General features: G+C 34.4%; 2 protein-coding genes and 1 pseudogene across 7 annotated transcripts; 1 reads left to right on the forward strand and 2 right to left on the reverse strand.

Annotated features, from left to right (window-relative positions):
* Positions 1-1700: 1700 nt before the first annotated feature.
* On the forward strand, positions 1701-11294 carry LOC142534167 (lecithin-cholesterol acyltransferase-like 4; annotated as a pseudogene).
* A 265-nt stretch (positions 11295-11559) lies between these two features.
* Positions 11560-16066, reverse strand: LOC142534158 (protein NARROW LEAF 1-like). Of its 6 annotated transcripts, none has more exons than XM_075641082.1 (8): positions 15695-16066; positions 15066-15107; positions 14478-14599; positions 13838-14344; positions 13598-13741; positions 13123-13363; positions 12422-12922; positions 11560-12302 (listed from the first exon to the last, which is right to left on the reverse strand). In XM_075641082.1, exons 4-8 carry the CDS (start codon positions 14330-14332, stop codon positions 11872-11874), a joined length of 1812 nt encoding a protein of 603 aa, XP_075497197.1. In that variant the 5' UTR covers positions 14333-14344; positions 14478-14599; positions 15066-15107; positions 15695-16066; the 3' UTR covers positions 11560-11871. The 6 variants fall into 6 exon arrangements, with proteins under 6 accessions (XP_075497197.1, XP_075497199.1, XP_075497200.1 ...); XM_075641084.1 differs by lacking the exon at positions 15695-16066 and adding an exon at positions 15169-15319; XM_075641085.1 differs by lacking the exon at positions 14478-14599.
* A 2117-nt stretch (positions 16067-18183) lies between these two features.
* LOC142534163 (UPF0496 protein At3g49070-like) lies at positions 18184-19740 on the reverse strand. Its single transcript, XM_075641096.1, has 2 exons — positions 19565-19740; positions 18184-19239 (listed from the first exon to the last, which is right to left on the reverse strand). The coding sequence occupies exons 1-2, from the start codon at positions 19611-19613 to the stop codon at positions 18257-18259; spliced, it is 1032 nt and encodes a 343-aa protein (XP_075497211.1). The 5' UTR covers positions 19614-19740; the 3' UTR covers positions 18184-18256.
* Between the last annotated feature and the right edge of the window lie 193 nt (positions 19741-19933).

The raw sequence follows: 19933 nt of genomic DNA on the forward strand, positions 1-19933 counted from the left end.
CATGTTTGACAAAACAATGACTTGGATACAGACAACGCTGGCATAGTTGACACGAAGGACCACTATATTTAGTGGCTGAGCTTTAATTATTTCTTTTTATAATATAATTTGATGAATGGATCACATGGTTGTATTTGTTATTTCACAAAAACTACTGTTTCTCGTTTCAATTTATAATTTTACAAAATCGATTTTCTATATGATCGAAGTCATAAAAAATTATAACAAAAATATTATTTTTCACATTAGTTATATATCAAGTAAATCCATTTCACACATATAACTCTGTGATCGTCTCAAAAAAACCTAATTTTTGTCATTTAACATGAAAGATTTGAAACTTTATGTGATTATGATTGGTGGCGGTAGTTGTAAATAAATATAGGTGTCCCTCCTGACGGGTAAGCTTCTCAATTCAAATAAGGATGTCATATTTAATAACATAGTAATATAGATAATAAACACCGCCACCAACCATAATCACATGAAGTTTCAAATCTTTCATGTTAAATGACAAAAAGTAGGTTTCTTTGAGAGGATCACAGAGTTATACGTGTGAAATGGATTGACTTGATATATAACTAGCGTTTCGCAAATTTGACTCTATAAGATTTACAGCTCCGCAAGGTTTTCATCCGATATATAATCTATTCTATTTTATTAAGGATGAGGATGTGATAGTAACCACCTAGGAAGGACACCAAATTTTTTTTTCAACTTTACCCTTATATGATAATAATATTACACTTTTGTTTATTTGTTTTTTTTAAATTTCAACACACACTTTTATTTTTATTTTTTTTATTTCAACAATTCAAATATCGATTTAGTCCCTCCATAATTTGTCAAATTTCACTTTAGTCCATCGATGATGATAAAAAAAATTGTACACACACGTATCGCGTGTGCAGATTAACTAGTATTCAGAAAAACTGAGCTAAGAAAAGGAGGCATTTAAATCTTAGAATAATAATAAATGTAAAGTACATTTGGAACTTTTACAAAACATAAAAAAAATTAATAAAGATAATTAATGATAATATTTTTTGTTATTAAATATTATTAATATAAATTTTGAAAATAGTTTTATTGATTAATTAATTTTTAAATTTTTTATTTAATATTTTAAAAAATACATAAAAAATAAATTTGACAGGTCCACATATCCGACTCGAATTAGATCTGCTTGATTCAAAGCATCCAACTTGACGGTTAATGAGATCCTACCTATGTGGGCACTACCCTCACTTCAATTCAACGGGTAAGATCTTACCACAGATACCATTTCAAAAAAAAAAAAGTGGATCCTATATATAAATGGGTAAATCTTGGCCATCCATCCTATCATGGGGACAATGCCCACATGAATAAGATGAAATAAACCCAACTTTGACCATTGTCATTCCTAACTTTGGTCACGTGACAGTTATATTTTTATATTTTTCAGTCAAAGTTGTGCTTCGAAGCCCAAAAATAAGCAGGCCCCAAATGGCCCATCAGCGGGATGGTTTTTATTTAAGGCCAGACCATATAAATGTCTTGATTATTCAAAGGGTATTTTTTGGGTTATGGGCTGTTAGGTCCCAGATAACTGGGTACCATGTAACCAAAACACAGCCCAGGAAGAAGGGTAAATTTGTAATTGAAGGACGCCACCAAATACCAATTACGAAATATATCGATTTGCTCACGTATGGTTTCTTAGCTACCGCTGGCCTCCGCCATAAATTCCTCTCCGGTCGCCGTTTGACCTAACAACTTTAAAGGAAAAATTCCGAAGTTATTAGTAATTCTTCAGAAACTATTTGGAATCTCATATCAATCGAGTCGCGTTTGGTTTGTTTTTAACTAGTTGGGGGGAGAGAGAGTATCTGGAATTATTCTGACCGGAGATGGCGGTGTTGTTGGAGGACATAGTGAAGTCTGTGGAGGAGTTATTGAAGCTGATCAGTAAGAAGAGACAGGAACAGTCCTACGTAGACCCCAATCTCGACCCTGTTCTCCTTGTGCCCGGTATAGCCGGTTCGATTCTCAACTCCGTGAATGAAAAGACCGGCAAAAAAGAGAGGATCTGGGTCCGGATTCTGGCGGCCGATCACGAATTCCGGGAGAAGCTTTGGTCTAAATTTGATCCTGCCACAGGTCCACTTTTTTAATAACGTGCTCATGTTGCAGCAGCGCTCTAATATTTATTGCGTTCAATGCAATGTATCTGCTTGATTGTTGTCTTTTTATTATCTAGTTTTTTTTCCCTATTCTTTGCTTGTTTTAATCTTAACAGTTTTACGTTCAACTGGCCGTGATTGCTTGGTTTTTGTTGGTATTCTTGCTATGGCTAGATAAATCATTTCTATGGTCGGAACTTTTGACCCTCGTGTTTTTATTTCACCCAGTTTATTAAAGTTTTAAGAACATTGACTATCTGTGATGTCGATAAAAATAGTGACACTTCTCTGAAGGTCGGGATCAACTAGGGAGGTCAGTTCTGACTTAAGAATAGCCTGAAATCCGGCATATCCCCTCAGAACCTGGTATTTAGTAAACTTGGTATTTGTCGGAGAAGAGCTACATGTCAGGAGAGTTCTTTCTAATTAGAATTCCCTCTTGTAGGAATCTAGATATTCAGAATCTTCCATAAGATTGAATCATATATTTGTTATATTCCTTCCTTAGATAGGAGGCTTGGGCGCCATGCTATTGGGCTCCCTGACAGAAGAGTTCGGTTGATGTGAACTGTGAAGGAGCTTTTCTTGGACCGATCCGAGAGCTCAGCTCAGAAGGTCGGCCATTGATAAGAAATTTCTAGGGTGCGACCCTGTCGTTAGATTTAGGTCGGCTGGCAGGTCAGCCCGATGACCCCTAATGGGCCTTAAAATAGATATTTGGGAGGTTGGCCGAACATCCTTGGGATGAACTCACGGTTGACCACCCGGTCTAGGCCTGATTGTTGATGTACCGACCTTTCTGGGTTCTTGGATCTAGACAATTGGGAGTGGGCCAAGCTCTCTGGATTGATCTTATTTTATGGGGTGTCAACTTGGATATACAGTTGTGAGCCAAAGGTTAAAAAACAAGATGTTAATTCAAACTTACTTGTGCACGTAGTAAACTGTCTCTGTATCTAATTGAGTGTATTTAATCTCTTCTTACTGTAATGAAAAATTCCCAAATGTACGGAACTCAATTTTTCTGAGACCCAATGGTTTAAAATTCCTGAAACAACATTATGGACGTGGTATTCAAGTTCGTTGGCCCATTTAATTTGAGCCCAAACAGTTGTATGCTAAATTTCTTCAAAGAGGTGAGATTTATCCAAAAAGGTAACTGAGATTGGAAGTTAATTAACAATAAATCAGCCATTGGTTATGCTATTCACTACTGTAATTTGCTGTTTGCTAACTCAGATTAATTCTTGGCTGCCATGTAATCTGTTAACCTTGTGTGGGGCGTTTGATGGAATTTTCGAAAACATATTTTCCGGGTCTGCATATATGATATACTTTTTTCGCAGCTTAATAAAGATGTGTTCTTTATTTACTACTTGGTCTTGGACTATTTTTGATTGCTAAGATAATACTTGATACAGGTAGAGCTATGACATTGGATCCTGACACCCATATCAAGGTTCCTGAAGACAGATATGGGCTGTATGCGATTGACACATTAGATCCCGATATGGTGAGTCCTGCCTTGACTTTGTTCATATGTAGATTCATATTTACATAAATTCTCCTATTTGAATATTGTACCAAGTTTCTGCAATTATCCAGTGAGTCCTGCCTTGACTTTGGTCATCCGGTAGATTCATATATACATAGATTCTCCTACTTAAGTATTGTACTAAATTTCTGCAGTCATTTGTTTTTCTCATACACGCTGATTGCATTTTCTATTTTGGTCCTGCATTCATTTTGCAGGTTATTGGTGGTGATTGTGTATATTATTTTCATGACATGATTGTTGAAATGCTCAAATGGGGCTACCAAGAGGGAACAACACTTTTTGGCTTTGGATATGATTTCCGCCAGAGCAATCGGTAACTACCTGATTTTTTGGTTAAAGTTTTTGGACTAACAGTGAATTTCTTGTAATGTCGTGAAAATGTAGAATTTTTATCCATCTTACAGTCATTGTAGACTCAATGTTACAAAGTAAACTCCTTGGTTTCTCAGTAATTAAGATCCTTATAGCCATAGACATGCAATTCACTAGAGTTAACTGCTGCTCTGATTTTCTATTTTTTATGCAACTTTTGCTCAAACGTGTCACTGAAATGGTCAATTTACTAGGAAAATAAGTTAAAGATAAGTCTGGGACTCTGAATTTGGGATATACCTCATATACCAATTGGCTGATCGACCTATTTAGTGGTTGGTTGTGAATGGGTGGGCGATGTTTCTTTCACTACGGATTTAAGAACCTACCAGGTATGTTCCCCATTTTTTGTGGAGACATTATTTTTTTACTTCATTTCTCAGGAAAACCATGTAAATTTCATCTGAATTCCCCATCAGATATGCTCATTCTTTTACGGAACGATGAATTCTACCTCTTTGTAAATATGCTGAACATCTTCAATCATTTTGATACTTTGGCATAACTTTCTACATTCTGTTTCCGTTTTGTTCCAGGTTTCATGGAACTCTGGAGCGACTGGCAGCTAAACTCGAGTCTGTTTATACTGCATCTGGTGGAAGAAAAATAAACATAATAACTCATTCAATGGGTGGTCTTTTGATAAAATGTTTTATGAGCCTGTATGTTGATGTAATACCCCCACTCTTCTTGATCTGTTATAACGTTCTTCCATTTTGTTTACCGTTTTTTCCCCTCAAAAAGTTATCTCCTGTATTTGTTCTTTTGTTCTGTTATTTTCTTTGCGACGCTATCTCTGACTAAGATGTCTTCATTGTAGATCTTTGAGAAGTATGTGAAAAATTGGATCGCAATAGCTGCACCATTTCGAGGTATGTTTTCCCTTTAACCATGGCTTTGGGGCGTCACTGGGATAATGTTGTTTTCCGCGGTTTTGACTTGTATGCTAAGTACCTTTGTTGTGGGAGGGGATAGTTTTTAACTTTCAACAAGTTCGGAAATGCTCGACTATTTGTTTCCTTGCCATGTCAAATCCTACATATAAAAAAAGAGGATTGTGTGTCCTTATAGTTTGTGTTTTTTTCTGATTTGGAATCTTTGAAAGTTCCGCATCTATGTGTCGTTTGTGTGGCAAAGGTGATGACAGCCATTGAATTTCTATATCGTTTTAAAGAGATCATAGTGTGTGTTGTCTAACTTTTCTACCGGTTTGGTCTACATAAGAACTTCTTGAAGCAATAATACATATTCATTTTAAATACTGAGCTTGATATTGGACCTCCCCATTAAAGTTTTCTGATAAAATGCCCTTTTTATATATTTTAACAGGTGCACCTGGATATATAGGCTCCGTATTATTGAATGGAACTTCATTTGTTCAAGGATGGGAACAGAATTTTTTTATTTCAAAATGGAGTATGCAGCAACTGGTATACTCTTCAGTTCTAACTCCATGAATTTCTGTTTGTTGAGTTTCCCCTCATCTTACTTTCAAGTTTCAACCCCTCCTGTGAGTCTGTCCATTTACATCGAGTAACAATTAGAAACCTCCTTGCCATGTCTAATACCTTTAAAATTAGAGGTGAAACAAATAATTTCAGTATGTTTAAGTCAGTCCCACTACTTGAAATACTGACGTGACTTTATTTTTACTCTGGAGTTTTTTTTGCCTCTGTGAATGAAAGGACTGCCTGAATTTGTTGTCATAATTATTAAGGTTTTTCTTCTTCTTTCCTCCTCTTCAGGTGATTAACTACTGTTGCTTTGTTTCAGCTGCTTGAATGCCCATCAATATATGAATTGATGGCCTGTTTAGATTTTAAATGGGAACACGTTCCACTTCTTCAAATATGGGGACAAAAATGTGATGGTGATGGAAATTCTACCGTGAAGCTGGAGTCTTTTCCTCCGGTAGAAGCTGCATCTGTTTTTATGGAAGCACTTTCTATCAACAAGGTGAGCTACAAATGTTATTTGATATACGCAAGGGACTGGAGGCATAGTGAATGTGTCTTCAGTCATAGGTAATGAATTCCTCTGTGTGATATATATCATGCAATCAATATTTGATCAATGACTTATGGAATTAATATAGAGCTTCAATTGATTGATAGTGTGTGTGTGATTACTTTTACCATTATTGATTACGTTTATCTAACTGCTACTTTGGCATTTTATATTCAGAGACTGCAGTATTTTTAATGTACTTTGAATATTAACGTGCAATGCACATGGGTGATTAATAATAAAAAACATAATCACAATATTTAAATAATATTTAAAATCGTTTGAATAAAATTTTGTTTATGAGCATTTATGAATCTAAATATATCAAAACACAATAGATAAAATACATCATGACTATAAATCATATATATTCACTTGTTCATATGACATTTTTCAATATTATAATGATAGTTCTATCATATCGACAATATATTTTTCATTCAAATGTAATTTACAATGAAAAATAATAAAAATAAAAATAATATAATAGTGAATATTATCAAAACCAAAACCACAATGTACTTAAATGGAGTACACTTAGATACTCGATTGTCAAATGAAAATCCCTTAATTAACTAAATTATGATAATAATGTTAAAATAAAATCACTAGTCTTGTTATTAAGTTAAATATCAATTGTGATTTTGTTAACTTTTAACCCCTTGTAGATTTTGTTTAACTTTATCTGTTTGTTTGTTTGTTTTTAGAATACATATTATATATAGTTAATTTTATATTAGAATGAATCATTTGTAAACTAATATTGATTATTAATAATTTCATGTGAAATAAAATTTTAAAATAATATCACTCAAATATATGTGTAGTAAAACACATATATAAATAAAATAACACACAAAATTTTATGAGATGATCTCACGAGTCAATTTTGTGAGATAAATATCTATTTGGGCCACTCATGAAAAGTTATTACTTTTTATGACGAAAGTATTACTTATTATTGTAAATATGACAAAGTTGATCCGTCGCACGGATAATTTTTAAAAAATACGTAATACTCAGTTAAAAATATCATATGTAAAAATTTTAATATCCAATAAATGCTAATAAATTATCACTATAATTCATATTTATTATAAGGATTATCTTGATTTAAAAATTATAAGGATTATTTCATAAATTTAATTCAAAAATATAAAGTAATTTAAGTATTACTTATTATTGTAAATATGACAAAGTTGATCCGTCGCACGGATAATTTTTTTGAGACAGTCTCACAAGAGACCTACTGATAAAATAATATGTAATACTCGGTTAAAAACAGCATATGTAAAATTAATATCCAATAAATGCTAATAAATTATTTATAATCTTGATTTAAAAATTATAAGGATTATTTCATAAATTTAATTAAAAAATATAAAGTAGTATTCATTATTTTTAATTTTTCATTAATTTTTCTTTCTATGAATAAAGTTGAAATAAATTAAACTAATCAAATTAAATTACAATAAAATATTAGAAAAATTTGCAAAAATGCATATAGCTCAATATCTATTTTTATTGGAAAAGTACCATAAAAAATGACATTCACACGTATAGAAAAACGTAAGCTTGATATATATATTGAGATAATAATTAAATATCACAATGTAAGATATTAAAAATAAAAGAAAGTATCATATTAAAGTCTTTTGTAATATTTGTCGTTAATTCAACCAAATAATGAAATAATGTTATTCTCATTTTCAACCTCAATCCCAATATATTTTTATCGAATAATTTATAACAATATTTGAAATTTTCATCTATTGGCTAAATTAATTTATTTGAGGAGAATTTCAAATTTTCTTTATTAATTTAGTTAAATTAACATAATATTAATCTGAGTTATACTCGATCACAAATCAAATGATCTCATCCGAAAGAAAATCAATATACTATCACACCCACACTTTACACCAACTATTTCATCATGACAAATTTCGAGTGGAGGTGGTAATAACAATCATTTACTCACATATACGCTTCGTTGAATTTCAATAATAATAATAATAATATATTTATTAGTAACTATTTATTAGAAACTATATATATTAAGAACTACTCATAAAAATTTCTATACAAAAATTCTTCATAAAATAGATATTTACCTTTTGTGAAATAGTCTGGTAAGTTTTAGCGTATTCAATTTTTATATTTAAATAGAGTTACGAAACCAACTATATAGGCGCTGAAATAAAATAAAATCTTAAAAAACTTAATGTACCAAACAAGGTAATGTAATAAAACTAAAATAAATATAGACTAACATATAATTCAGATAAGAACATTATATAGATTAACAGAAGCACAAAAACCCTTTAAGAAAAAGAAATAGATTCAAAACACTTATCGATGATAAATTAAACTAATTAAATCAAGGAAACCAACGTGTAGAGTCAAATAATTAAGTAAAAAAACTCATAAAAAGATGAAAATAGATACTTACTAAAATAAAATGAAACCCTAAAAGATCCAATGCATTAAAAAAATTAATGTAATAATAAAATAAATATAGACTAATATATAGTTTGCATGAGGGGAGTTCAAAATAACCAACGAATAAATCCTTAGAGATCGAGATGTAATCTTCAAATTTTGTGACGAGTGTCAAATATATTTTACTAATTAATTAACCAAACTCTGAAAAAACAAGAAGAAGCCGTGTAGAACGGGAAAAGTAGAATCAATGTATTCAATGAATATTACTGCTCATATATATATAATTCGGAAGAAGAGAGCACAAAATGACTATCAAAATAAATCTTTCGAGACTAATATACTCTCATAATTTTGTGAAAATGATAAGTATATTATATAGATTAACCGAACCGTAAAAAAAATTAAGAAAAAGAAATGGAAACAAAACACAAGCCATCGATAAATTAAATTAATTAAATCAAAAAAACAAACATAACATCAAATAATTAAGTAAAAAATAAAAATAAATAATCACTAAAATAAAATGAAACCCTAAAAAATCCAACGTATTAAACAAATTAATGTAATAAAACTAAAATAAATATAAACTAATATATAGTTTAGATGAAGGGAGTTCAAAATAACCATAAAAATAAATAATCTTCAAAATTTTGTGAAAAGTGACAAATATATTTTACTAATTTACAATTAGAAGTGATATATTTATATGTAAGTAGATTAATTAACCGAACTCTGGGGAAAAAAAACAAGAGGAAGTCGTATAAAACCGCAAGAGGGGAAGTAGGAATAAATTCAATGTATTCAATGAATATTTTTTCTCATATATTAATAATTAGTCATTAGTTATTTAAGATAAAACAAAAGATTTAAAGTAACCCAATAAAAAACAACTTGCTAACCTAAATAAATAAATAGAATTGGAAGTGCTATATTTATATGTAAGTAAACTAATTAACCGAACTCTGGGAAAAAAACAAGAAGAAGCTATGTAGAACTGCAAGAGGGGAAGTAGGTGTAAGTAGATTAATTAACTGAACTTTGGGAAAAAAAACAAGAAGCAGCCATGTAGAACCGCAAGAGGGGAAGTAGGAATAAATTCAAAGTATTCAATGAATATTAATCCACATATATTAATAATTAGTCATTAGTTATTTAAAATAAAACAATGAAATTACAAGTTAATCCATATAAAAAATAATTTGCTAAGCTAAATAAATAAATAGAGAAGGACAAAAACGTGGAAATTCATAATTGAAAGTGGTATATTTATATGCAAGTAGATTTGGTTTTCCATAATGGACTATTTTTCCGTGCAGATAAATTTCGAAGGTGCAGATATTTCTTTAACTTTTAACGTTGAGATTCTAAAATGGGCTAATAAGACGCGTGAACTTTGAGTTGTGCTGAGGTTCCTGGTCACATTAAGTTCTATAATATTTATGGCACAAATCATGAGACACCTCATAGTGTTTGGTACTTGAAACTTTCATTTTAATGCTTAATTTTTTTATGTCTTGAACATGATAGGATGTAATATTTTACCTTATGCTCACATAGTTCATTATGTTGCAGTTATGGAAGTGAAGATGCCCCTGTCTCTGATCTGCGGCAATTACCAACTCTCCAGGTAAAACTCTCACAAGTTTTGTGACATACCAGGCACGAAGAGTTGGATATCTTTTATTTTATTTTTCAGTCTTCAATATCCTTGATTTAAACCCGCTATATCTATGCATGTGATGTATGGTGTGGAACACCCTTGTGAAGATATTGATTCTTAGAGATTCAGATACTCAAACATTTATGAAAAACCTGCAGGCAGAGTATATTAATGTTGATGGTGATGGAACTGTTCCAGTTGAATCAGCGAAGGTAAAAGTTTTTGCATGCAAGATTTGATTTTGAAACTACTGCATAATGGTGTAATTTGTAATGAATGATATTGAGCTAAGAACTGCTGTGAAACTGCATGCAGAATTTGCTCATCCATAGAGTTCAAAATTTTAACGATCCTTATACAGGAATTAATGCTTGTTATTTCCTCCTGTAGGCTGTAGAGATTTATTTTGACCTTTTCACGTGGTGGTTTATTCATTCATTGATTGTGCTCGACATTAACTGTTTGTCAATGTCGCTATAACTTCTTGTTGCCCGTGCTCCCTTTCTTACAGGCAGACGGTCTTCGGGCTGAAGCAAGAATTGGAGTCCATGGAGACCACCGAGGAATTATTTGTGACCGTCATGTGTTCAGAATTCTCAAACATTGGTTGAAAGCTGATCACGATCCCTTCTACAATCCAATTAATGATTATGTAATTCTACCTTCTGCTTTGGACATGGAATTCCACAAAATAAAAGGGTTGCAAGTTACTTCTCTCAAAGAGGAATGGGAAATTATCGGTGACAACCAAAATCTTAAAGAAGAGTCGGGGGAGAGAAAGCCGTTGGTGGGTTCAGTCTGCGTCTCGCGTATGCAAGTTGATGAATCTTTGCAGGAAGAGGCTTGTGCCACCATTATAGTTCAAAACCAACAGGGTGGTAAAAAGCACGTAGAGCTCAAAGCTGTTTCCATCTCCACGGATGCGTGAAAACCTCATGCAAATCGATGCTCCTGTAATTATGTTTATGCAATTCATGTGCCGATTGTTTCTGTATATAAAAATACGTCGTATGCCATCATAACATGGTGTACAAGAATGGTATATAATGTAAATACGAAACAGTAATAATGATCCGGCTTTCATTTACTGCTTACTTGACATTTCTGCACAGCCTTTATAATAACTATTAAAGAAAAACATTGTGCGTTCTGGTCTAGTCGCTGTAACGTTTTTAGGTCGTTCATCGTTGCGAATTATTTACTACTAAGTAATTATGATCATTTATCAATTTAAAATTTAAGATTAAGATACTTATTTATTCATAATTAAGTTTAGCCATTTATCTATTTTGGCACCAAAATAAGCGATCTAACTCCTGGTTTAATTAAAAATAATAATTCGATCTCAAGAATCAATATAAAGGACCAAATTGAATAACAAATGAATAACACACTCAAAATTCATTATTCTTATTCATACAAATGCATCCTTTTTAGATTGGCTTGGTGTTATAGTTAATACAAACATATGACCAACAAACTACCCATAACCACTGGTCTCGTCTTACACATCACTGAATCAAACTTGGTACGATACAAACTTGAAACAAAATATGAGTAAAAAAGAATAACATTAATTCCAACAATAGGCATGGTTCCAACTGCCCACCAAATGCCATGAAATAAAGACATCAGATGGAATGAAGCGTTTTTAACTTGAAATTCTAGTGCCCACCCACAGAAGTTGATTGCTTCCTTCTCTTTGGTTCTGGTTCATCTAACTTCAAAGAAACAGAAATTTTACCTTCGGACGTGTTTTTCAGCACAGAAAGGTTCCCCAGTCCAACCAGGTTTTCTCTTCCAAGATTTGGATATGCCAAAGATTCACATGAAAAGCTCGGCATGAACTGGTGCTCTATACTCGGAGGAGCTACATCACAACCACCCTTGATACGAAACTCATCATGGCTGCATGGTGGCAGTAACTCCAGACCAGAACAGATATCAGCAGAGGCTCTTTGCACAATACTTGAAACAAAGTTCTCTTCTGATTTATCTTTTGAGGTAGTAGTGGTGTTCCACTCGAGTGGTGCAGATTCTCTGAGAGAGGAATGAAATCCTGTTGCAGATGCATTTCTCCGCTCCCGTAATGCAGCTATTTAAGAAGGAAAAAAAGGAGCAAAAGGGCAAAGAAGCACAGTAAAGATATTAGAAACAGAATGAAACGTGATTTTGATGACAGAATTAAATTTTATTTCAATTTAATACACGAACCTTGAAGCCCTTCTGGACTTGTGATGATATCAAGTTCAAGAAGATCAAGAAGACGTCCTAAATCAACTCCACTGGTCCAATTCTCTGGAGGTTGGCCGGCCTTCAATTTCAGTCGGCCTCGATTGGCTGTCCCACCCCAAATGATTCCTACAGGCCGGTGTTTTTCACCGTTCTGACCTGTCAATAAGACGAGGCTTCCACTGTCGCCTTCAAGGTCAAAAGACCGTTGATTCTCGCCTACAATGAGAAAATCTGTGAAGAAACACATTCCTTTTTCATCATTGTATTCTAAAGCATAAGCCACTATAGTCCCAGTAGTCAAGCCAGAGCTTCTTCCAACTTTCACCACCGGCCTCCCAACTACACTATCTATAGGAGACTGCAAATCTATTATGTGGACATCAGCAATTTCACCTGCACCTTTAACTAGTGTCGTAACGTTTGACATGTTAAAATCCTCCGCAAAAGGAATGAAAGCCCCATCTGCTCGAACAAATGTTTCTGCATGGTCACAAGGTTGTGTTCAGGATGGATCAGAATATGATTAGGGATCCACAACCATGATTATTTAAATAGTGATCCATTCAGAGGATGACATTCAGAAGAATGGTATAAAAAACAAGAAACTAGTTCCATGCTTTGTTATATTATTGTGGGTATAGAAAATGTAAATTTACAATCAGCGGCTGGAATGAGTATACCTGGATTTGTTCCAGCAAAAGTGCCGTACCAGATATCATCAGCTACGAATGATGTAGCCCTTTCCACTGCACCTAAATACACCCCTGGCCCAAGACTTGGTGGCAATGGATGAAACATTTTCTGGCTTGGGTAATCAAGATCAACAGCCACGTGCCGATTAGTGAGAAAACCAACCTCCCTATTTCCTGTCCGGCTTTTGACTATAGCACCTAATGTCCCATAAGTTTCTTGGCTTGCGACCTAAAAATGCACACGGAATTAGATTATTAAGAACTAGGAATAAGATCGAGGAAACAAACCAAGAGTTCTAAAGAGGAAGAGGACTCTGAACCCAACTTGATACAAAATGTTTAGAACTTCACCTATGTAATGACATTCTACCAAAAAAGTACCATATTAGAACCCAGCAGTATAAGCGTAATTTGATAAGAAATCAGAGGGAAAAAAATGATAAGATAGTAAAAATTTTATTGCCTGGGAACCAGATCCAATCCATGGATCACTTCCACCGAAGCCATCAACAAGTTCTGTGCACAGTTGTTCCTTTGGAGGGGCTGCTGGTGTTCCATAATAAGAGAATTCAACAACATCAACATCACACCAAACACCTCCAGGTCCCTGAAAATTCAATTCATTGGATACAATTTTTACAGGAAAAAAACAGGATATGTTTTCAAACAAGGTTCCAAACACCAAAAGCAGTTAGTGCAAAACCTCAAGAGCAGCAGGTAGACAGTGGGCAGAGCTGAGCCACTGCCTGTGAACTTTTCTGGCAACAAATACAAGTATAGCTGGTATATCAGTCAGCGCACCCCTTCTAATCCGAAAACCAATTGCTGTTCCAAGACTAAAGCACCGTAAAAGTTTGCTATGAAATGCCCTGATTGTCATCAGTTCAAGCAAGGTGCTAGCCCGCAAGCCAGTGGGCCATCGACCATGAGTTTCAGGTAGAACTCCCTTTTGAAGATTCCCAAAGTAGAGCAATCTAACTTCAGCAGCATCGGTTAAGCTGTTGGGAGCTGGCCATGAAAAGTAAGCAGCATTGTTCTCAGATGGCTGACAACCTGTTGCAAAGCCTTGCGACGCAGTTGCACTTGCTTCAGGAAGATTCAGATTGTCGCAGTAATTCCTTTCCAAATCGAAAGCTGATTCCTCAGATTTAGCAGAACCAGAATGATGAACTCTCAAAACCATTCCAGCCTGATCCATGCCTCAGCTTTCCTATCGGCAACATACGGAAATTTCAATCAGAAAAAAATGCCAGAAATTATAGAAGTCAACCATAAATGAGGAAAAAACAACAGGAATACGAGATGATCCGAATTTCAAAACAAGAATTTAGAAATAGCAAAACCCTTTAGCCAAGCCTAGATCTTGATATTCATGAAGAAGTAGTGAGACAATCAAATGAGTTTCCCACTGCCTCCAAGAGGGAACTACACAAAGCTGTCGCTTCAAGAAATCAAATAGAAACTCCTGCAAGGTAACTAAAGATCAGTAAAGAAGGTAAAAGGTTCAGAAGATTCAATGTATAAGTCACCCATAGAAAATTTTCCATTTCTTCCAATTTAAAGAACTCATTTGTATGAGTGAAATACCAACTGGAAGCTAATACGCAAAGGGTATGTTGTTTATGATAACATGAACCAACTGTTACTTCACCAACCACATAATTCCAAGGGATGTAAAAATAACAGCAAAGATTGAAACATTTCAAGACACTACGAACAAAAAAGGGTAACTTTTCCATTGAAAAGCCGTAGAATAAGAACCTAGTTTAAAACACCAGGAGAAAATATTTTATAGAATGACGATTTGAGCGCTTAAAGAAACACCATTAAACTCCTGAAAGGCACACCCATCTCTTGAGTTAATCAATACTCGGTCTGAGATTGACAAATAAAAAAGACTGTATCGATACTGAAAGTAGATCGATGCTAACCTGTCAGCAACTCTCAACATAGATTTTCTTCACAAGCACAACCTGCCAAGAACAATCAATTTATTAAGAATGAATGAGTTCTCAATAAAAAGTTAATACGAACATCCTTCTAGGCAATCATGAAGAAGCTAATATGTACGCCAGATAGTTCGTTTTCAATCTTCCTCTGTGAAAGAGAGAGCAGCGAAATACTGCTTCCCTATTTGTAAAAGGAGGCCGATATTAGAAAATTTTAATACGGTATTTTAGTAAACTATTATCAGTAACTAACATATTGATATTGGTAGCCTACGACTTTCAATCATTTGAGTCCACTAACAGACAGTGCCAAAGATCAATCAGATTCCATGGCAATCGACGAAATTAATAATTCAAGAAAGAGACTCACAATATGATAAAAACACATAGCTGTTAATTTTCCTAGTATCATACAAAATTTTCCCTTGCTCCCACTGCTCTTTTTAGCAGCCCCTACCTCTAAAACATTATTTTATACAGTTCTTTCCCCACAATTATCATTTGACAGAGAGATCAAATGATGTGCGCACGCTTCTTTCTTTCTGTTAAAGAAGTCAATATGATAGTACCTCCATTGGTGAGTAAAGGGGCGTCGCAAAAAAGATACTAACCTTTTTTCTTGGACTCCATTGCTATAGTTATTGGTATCTGGGGGATTAGGGACCCATGGGAATTTTCTCCCGATCGAAAAGCCGCACTTTTGCCCAATAAAGAATTCATTTTCACCTAGCTTTTTACACAACACCCCGCCTTTTCAAACATTTATTTATTTGATCTGTGCACGAAAATGGTATCTGGGCAAAGAGATTTGATCCTTAAGAGATAGTGTGATTGGGATAGCAACAGACGATGATGCGAGAGATATTTGACTGTAAAAGAACGGAAATAAAGCGCTTGTAACCTGTAAGTTCACATATTTTCAATGCATGATCCGAGTGTATTCTAAATGATTGTGGTCTTCGTAGCAATAATTTTTCTTGAGGCCATTTCTCAAGGGGGAAAAAAAAGCACAAAAAACTGTTCTTGTTTTCGCGTGTGAGGGGAGACAGTGGGGCGCTGCTGTCACTGTCTTTTCATTTCATTATCTTCTCAGACTTTTGTCACAATGATACAAATTATGCATCGCATTTTGTCAATTTATCAAATCATCATTGGTGTGGAAATTTGAATTTTTTTTATTTGCATGGAAATATTAAAAAAAAAAATCAAAGATCCATATGTATTAATTTTCTTTAAATTATAAAAATTTAAATATTGTCAAATGAGTCAATGACTGTCGTTTTGCCTTTTTCTGTGCTTTCTTGATTTTTTTATAAAAAAATTACCTATTAAATTTTAAATAATTTTTCTAAATTATCGTTAGACAAAAATTTGTGTGAGACAGTTTCACAGTTCGTATTTTGTGAGACGAATATCTTGTTTGGGTCATCCATGAAAAGTATCATTTTTTATGCTAAGAGTATTACTTTTTATTGTGAATATCGGTATGATTGATTCATCTCACAGATAAAAATTCGTGAGACCATATCAGAAGAGACTTACTCTATCATTATTATTATTTATCATCATCTACTGCTTTTATTAGAATTAATAAAATAAATAATAGTGATTCAGATTAACTAATTTACAACACATTTCATGTGTGCCATACGTTGTTGATTCAGATAAACTAATAAATAATATACATATTTGTGTATGAAAATTGGTTTTCTGTATGATGTTGATGGTTATAAATTTTACAATTTATTTGTTGTGACATTTTAGAAATAAAAATATATATTTTATAATTCTAAATTTAGTTATTATATATATTTCTCAATTATTATACAATAGACCAAGACTTTCTCCAACCTTACGTATGAACGATTGAAAATGCCTCTTTGATATTATTATTATTCATTATCATCTGAGATCGAATTCAGAGGTCTTTTTCGAAATATTTATTGATACTCCCCTAAAGATCAGGGGCATGGACGACCTTGCGGTATTATATGGACAACCCAAAATCAGAACTAATGCACCGGGTACTCGCTTCATCACCTGTGCATTTATTTTTTTCTCGGAAAATCAAGAGCCCGGACCCTCATACAAAACTCCCGAGCACCTTGCTACCCGGGCTACCTCGAAAAACGCATCACACTCGAGTGTATTAATATGGTCAATCTTATTTGTCAGAACATCATGTCTTTGGTGTGTCATATAAGTCATCAGAAAATATGGACAGCCAACTTGCCATATTTAATATTTAGTAGATAGGCACTAAAAACAAGGTACCTACCACGTCAGAAAGTAGTGGCCACGCCGGGACACCCCTCCGGCGCCCATTCACGAGCTCCTTTCATTATTTGCAGGTCAGGATCGAAGCCATGTATTTTGCTCATTTTCCTGAACAACATTATTGATTCGATCCGTGGAGCACCCGACCCTACTCATTAATTTCATGAAGATCGCAGCATTTATGTCTCATAATATACGTGTTCTCGCGTAAGTCACATCGTCTACACCATTAACCCTGATTGATTTGGGACTATGGTACGTATATACATATTATCACCGTAAAAGTCGTCGGATCTGGTATCGGGCACTAACCTAACGCCAGCCACAAATTTTAAAATCGGTTTCTAAAATTTGGAGGTTGGTTGGTTGGATGGATGGATGGATGGCAGAGAAAATGTCAGGAGTGGACTGCATTAGTGGGGGATGTACGGATTGGGCTGTGGAGATAAGATTAGGTGGGCCCAAAATCTCCTACAATTGATCAATATTTGGGCCATTAGGCCCACTATTATTCAAGAGACTACGGACAACAATTTAGCCAATCATTTCAGGTGTCGTTGGTTACAAATAACATTATTATTTAATTATATCGATTATTATTTAAATATATTATATTGAAATAATCGATATAATTAAATAATAATGTTATTTGTAGTTTTTCGGTTATCCTAAAATATCATATCGATGCTGATACTATATTAGCATATAATTTTTTTTTATAAAAAAATTATTGGTATATCAATTATATATATAATTATTATAAATTCTCGTAATAAATATGATATCACTAAAAAAAAAGAAAAAGAAAAAGAAAAAGAAAAAGAAAAAAGAAAGATGAGCATTGAACTTAGATTGGCTGGTTTTGGATTAATCCGTAAAATGTTGGCCAAAATTTACTATGATTCCATCTTCAGGATTTCCTGTATTGCTAGATTTCTAACCCTGTTAATAGTCATGAAACCTAAGTACAAATGTTCTTCCAATTCATCCATCTGCTCAATGAAAATCTGTTCGTTTTTCTGTAGCTGGCTCACCACTTCCCCACTGGCTTGCAGACGATCGTTCCCTCTTTCGAGCCAAAGCTGCATCAAAGCATCCACGTGTTCCAGCTCGTTATTTAGACGAGCCACAAGCCGGCCAATGGTGTCCAGTTCCCGAATCAGTATGTAAGTCCCTTTAGCCGCGACATCGAGCTGAGCTGACAACCTAGACATCTTGGCTACTGAAATCAGCTCGAAGGAGGCAGCTATAATTCCAGGCGCAGCCGCTAATATCCCGAACGCATGAGTCGCAACAATCACAATCAGCGAAGCCGTGAGAGCCACGAGAACAACGGCAGAGCCGCGTTTAAGCTTCTTGAGCCTAATCTTGGACCGTGTCTCGTTGCGCAGTGACTCGAGCTGTGTGAGCAGGCTGGAACAATCGTCTTGCACGGCTCGAAAACGGGTCGAAGATGGAGCTGATTGTCCGAAGGGGTTGGATCGTGTGAACTGGTTTGTTTTCGGGTATGACCCGTTTTTAATGGATTGGTATTCGTTTCGTATATGGTCCAGGTCTTTAAGGAGTAGTCCACACAAGTGTGAGGCATCAGCTGTGACGGAAAAATAGAGGGAGAAATCGTCTTTTCGGGTTCGGGTCAGTCCCAAAATTCGAGCGACATTGGGTTGATCCGGATCCAAGAGTTGCTCCACGAACATCCGGTAAGAAGGAAGCCGATCCGCTGACGTGGAGCCCACACTCGCGAGGGTGGTGAGATTATCCCCTTTATTCAAGGATAGGACCCGCATCCAAAATTCATTGTATGATTCGGTTCGAAAGGCATTAGCATACTCTTCTCGAAGGTCCATATTTATCGGATCCGGATTATCCATTTGGGCCGCTGCAAATCCAATATAAACACACATTCTCAATCACATAACTAAATGAATTCTCAGTTGAAATTCCAGTCAATCTAGTTCTAAAAACAGAGATTTTATAATCAACGATAACGAATCCGGCCCGGCCATTGTTTCTTCCCCCTTTGGATTTTGGGGCAGTATCCAAAAAAGTCATTTTAATGTAAACGTAAAGGATGATAAAAGATTACTGCTCTTCTTTTGGGAAAATTGAAATAGGAAAAAAGCGAAAACTATTCTATTTGATTTATTGATGTCTGTTTATCCCAAAGGAAAAAGTAAGTATAAGTATAAAGAATTGTTACGTACCCCCGCAGGCAAACAACTTTCTGATAATAGCACAAAATCTAATCTTCATTTTGGGTCTGTTGTAGCTACAACTGGTTGATGGAGAATGAATCAAGTAGCAAAATCAATCAGATTGATAAAAGGGAAAATATATAAGGAGCAGTGCAGAACTTTAAAATTTATTTTTGTTTTTGCTTGCAAGGAAACAAAAGTGTTTGATAAATATCAAAGGGATTGGCGACAGAAAGATTTGGCTTACACGATCTTACAAGGGAGTATTCAAGCGAAGAAGTGGTCCATAATTCGAATAATGTGTACCAGCATAGTACTCGTATGAATGATGGCCTTCCGATTATTCACCTTGGTTACGTACCTCAAACAATGTCTTAA

Source organism: Primulina tabacum, unplaced genomic scaffold (assembly GCF_025594145.1).
Source record: "Primulina tabacum isolate GXHZ01 unplaced genomic scaffold, ASM2559414v2 Contig396, whole genome shotgun sequence".
In the NCBI taxonomy this organism is placed as follows: Eukaryota; Viridiplantae; Streptophyta; class Magnoliopsida; order Lamiales; family Gesneriaceae; genus Primulina; species Primulina tabacum.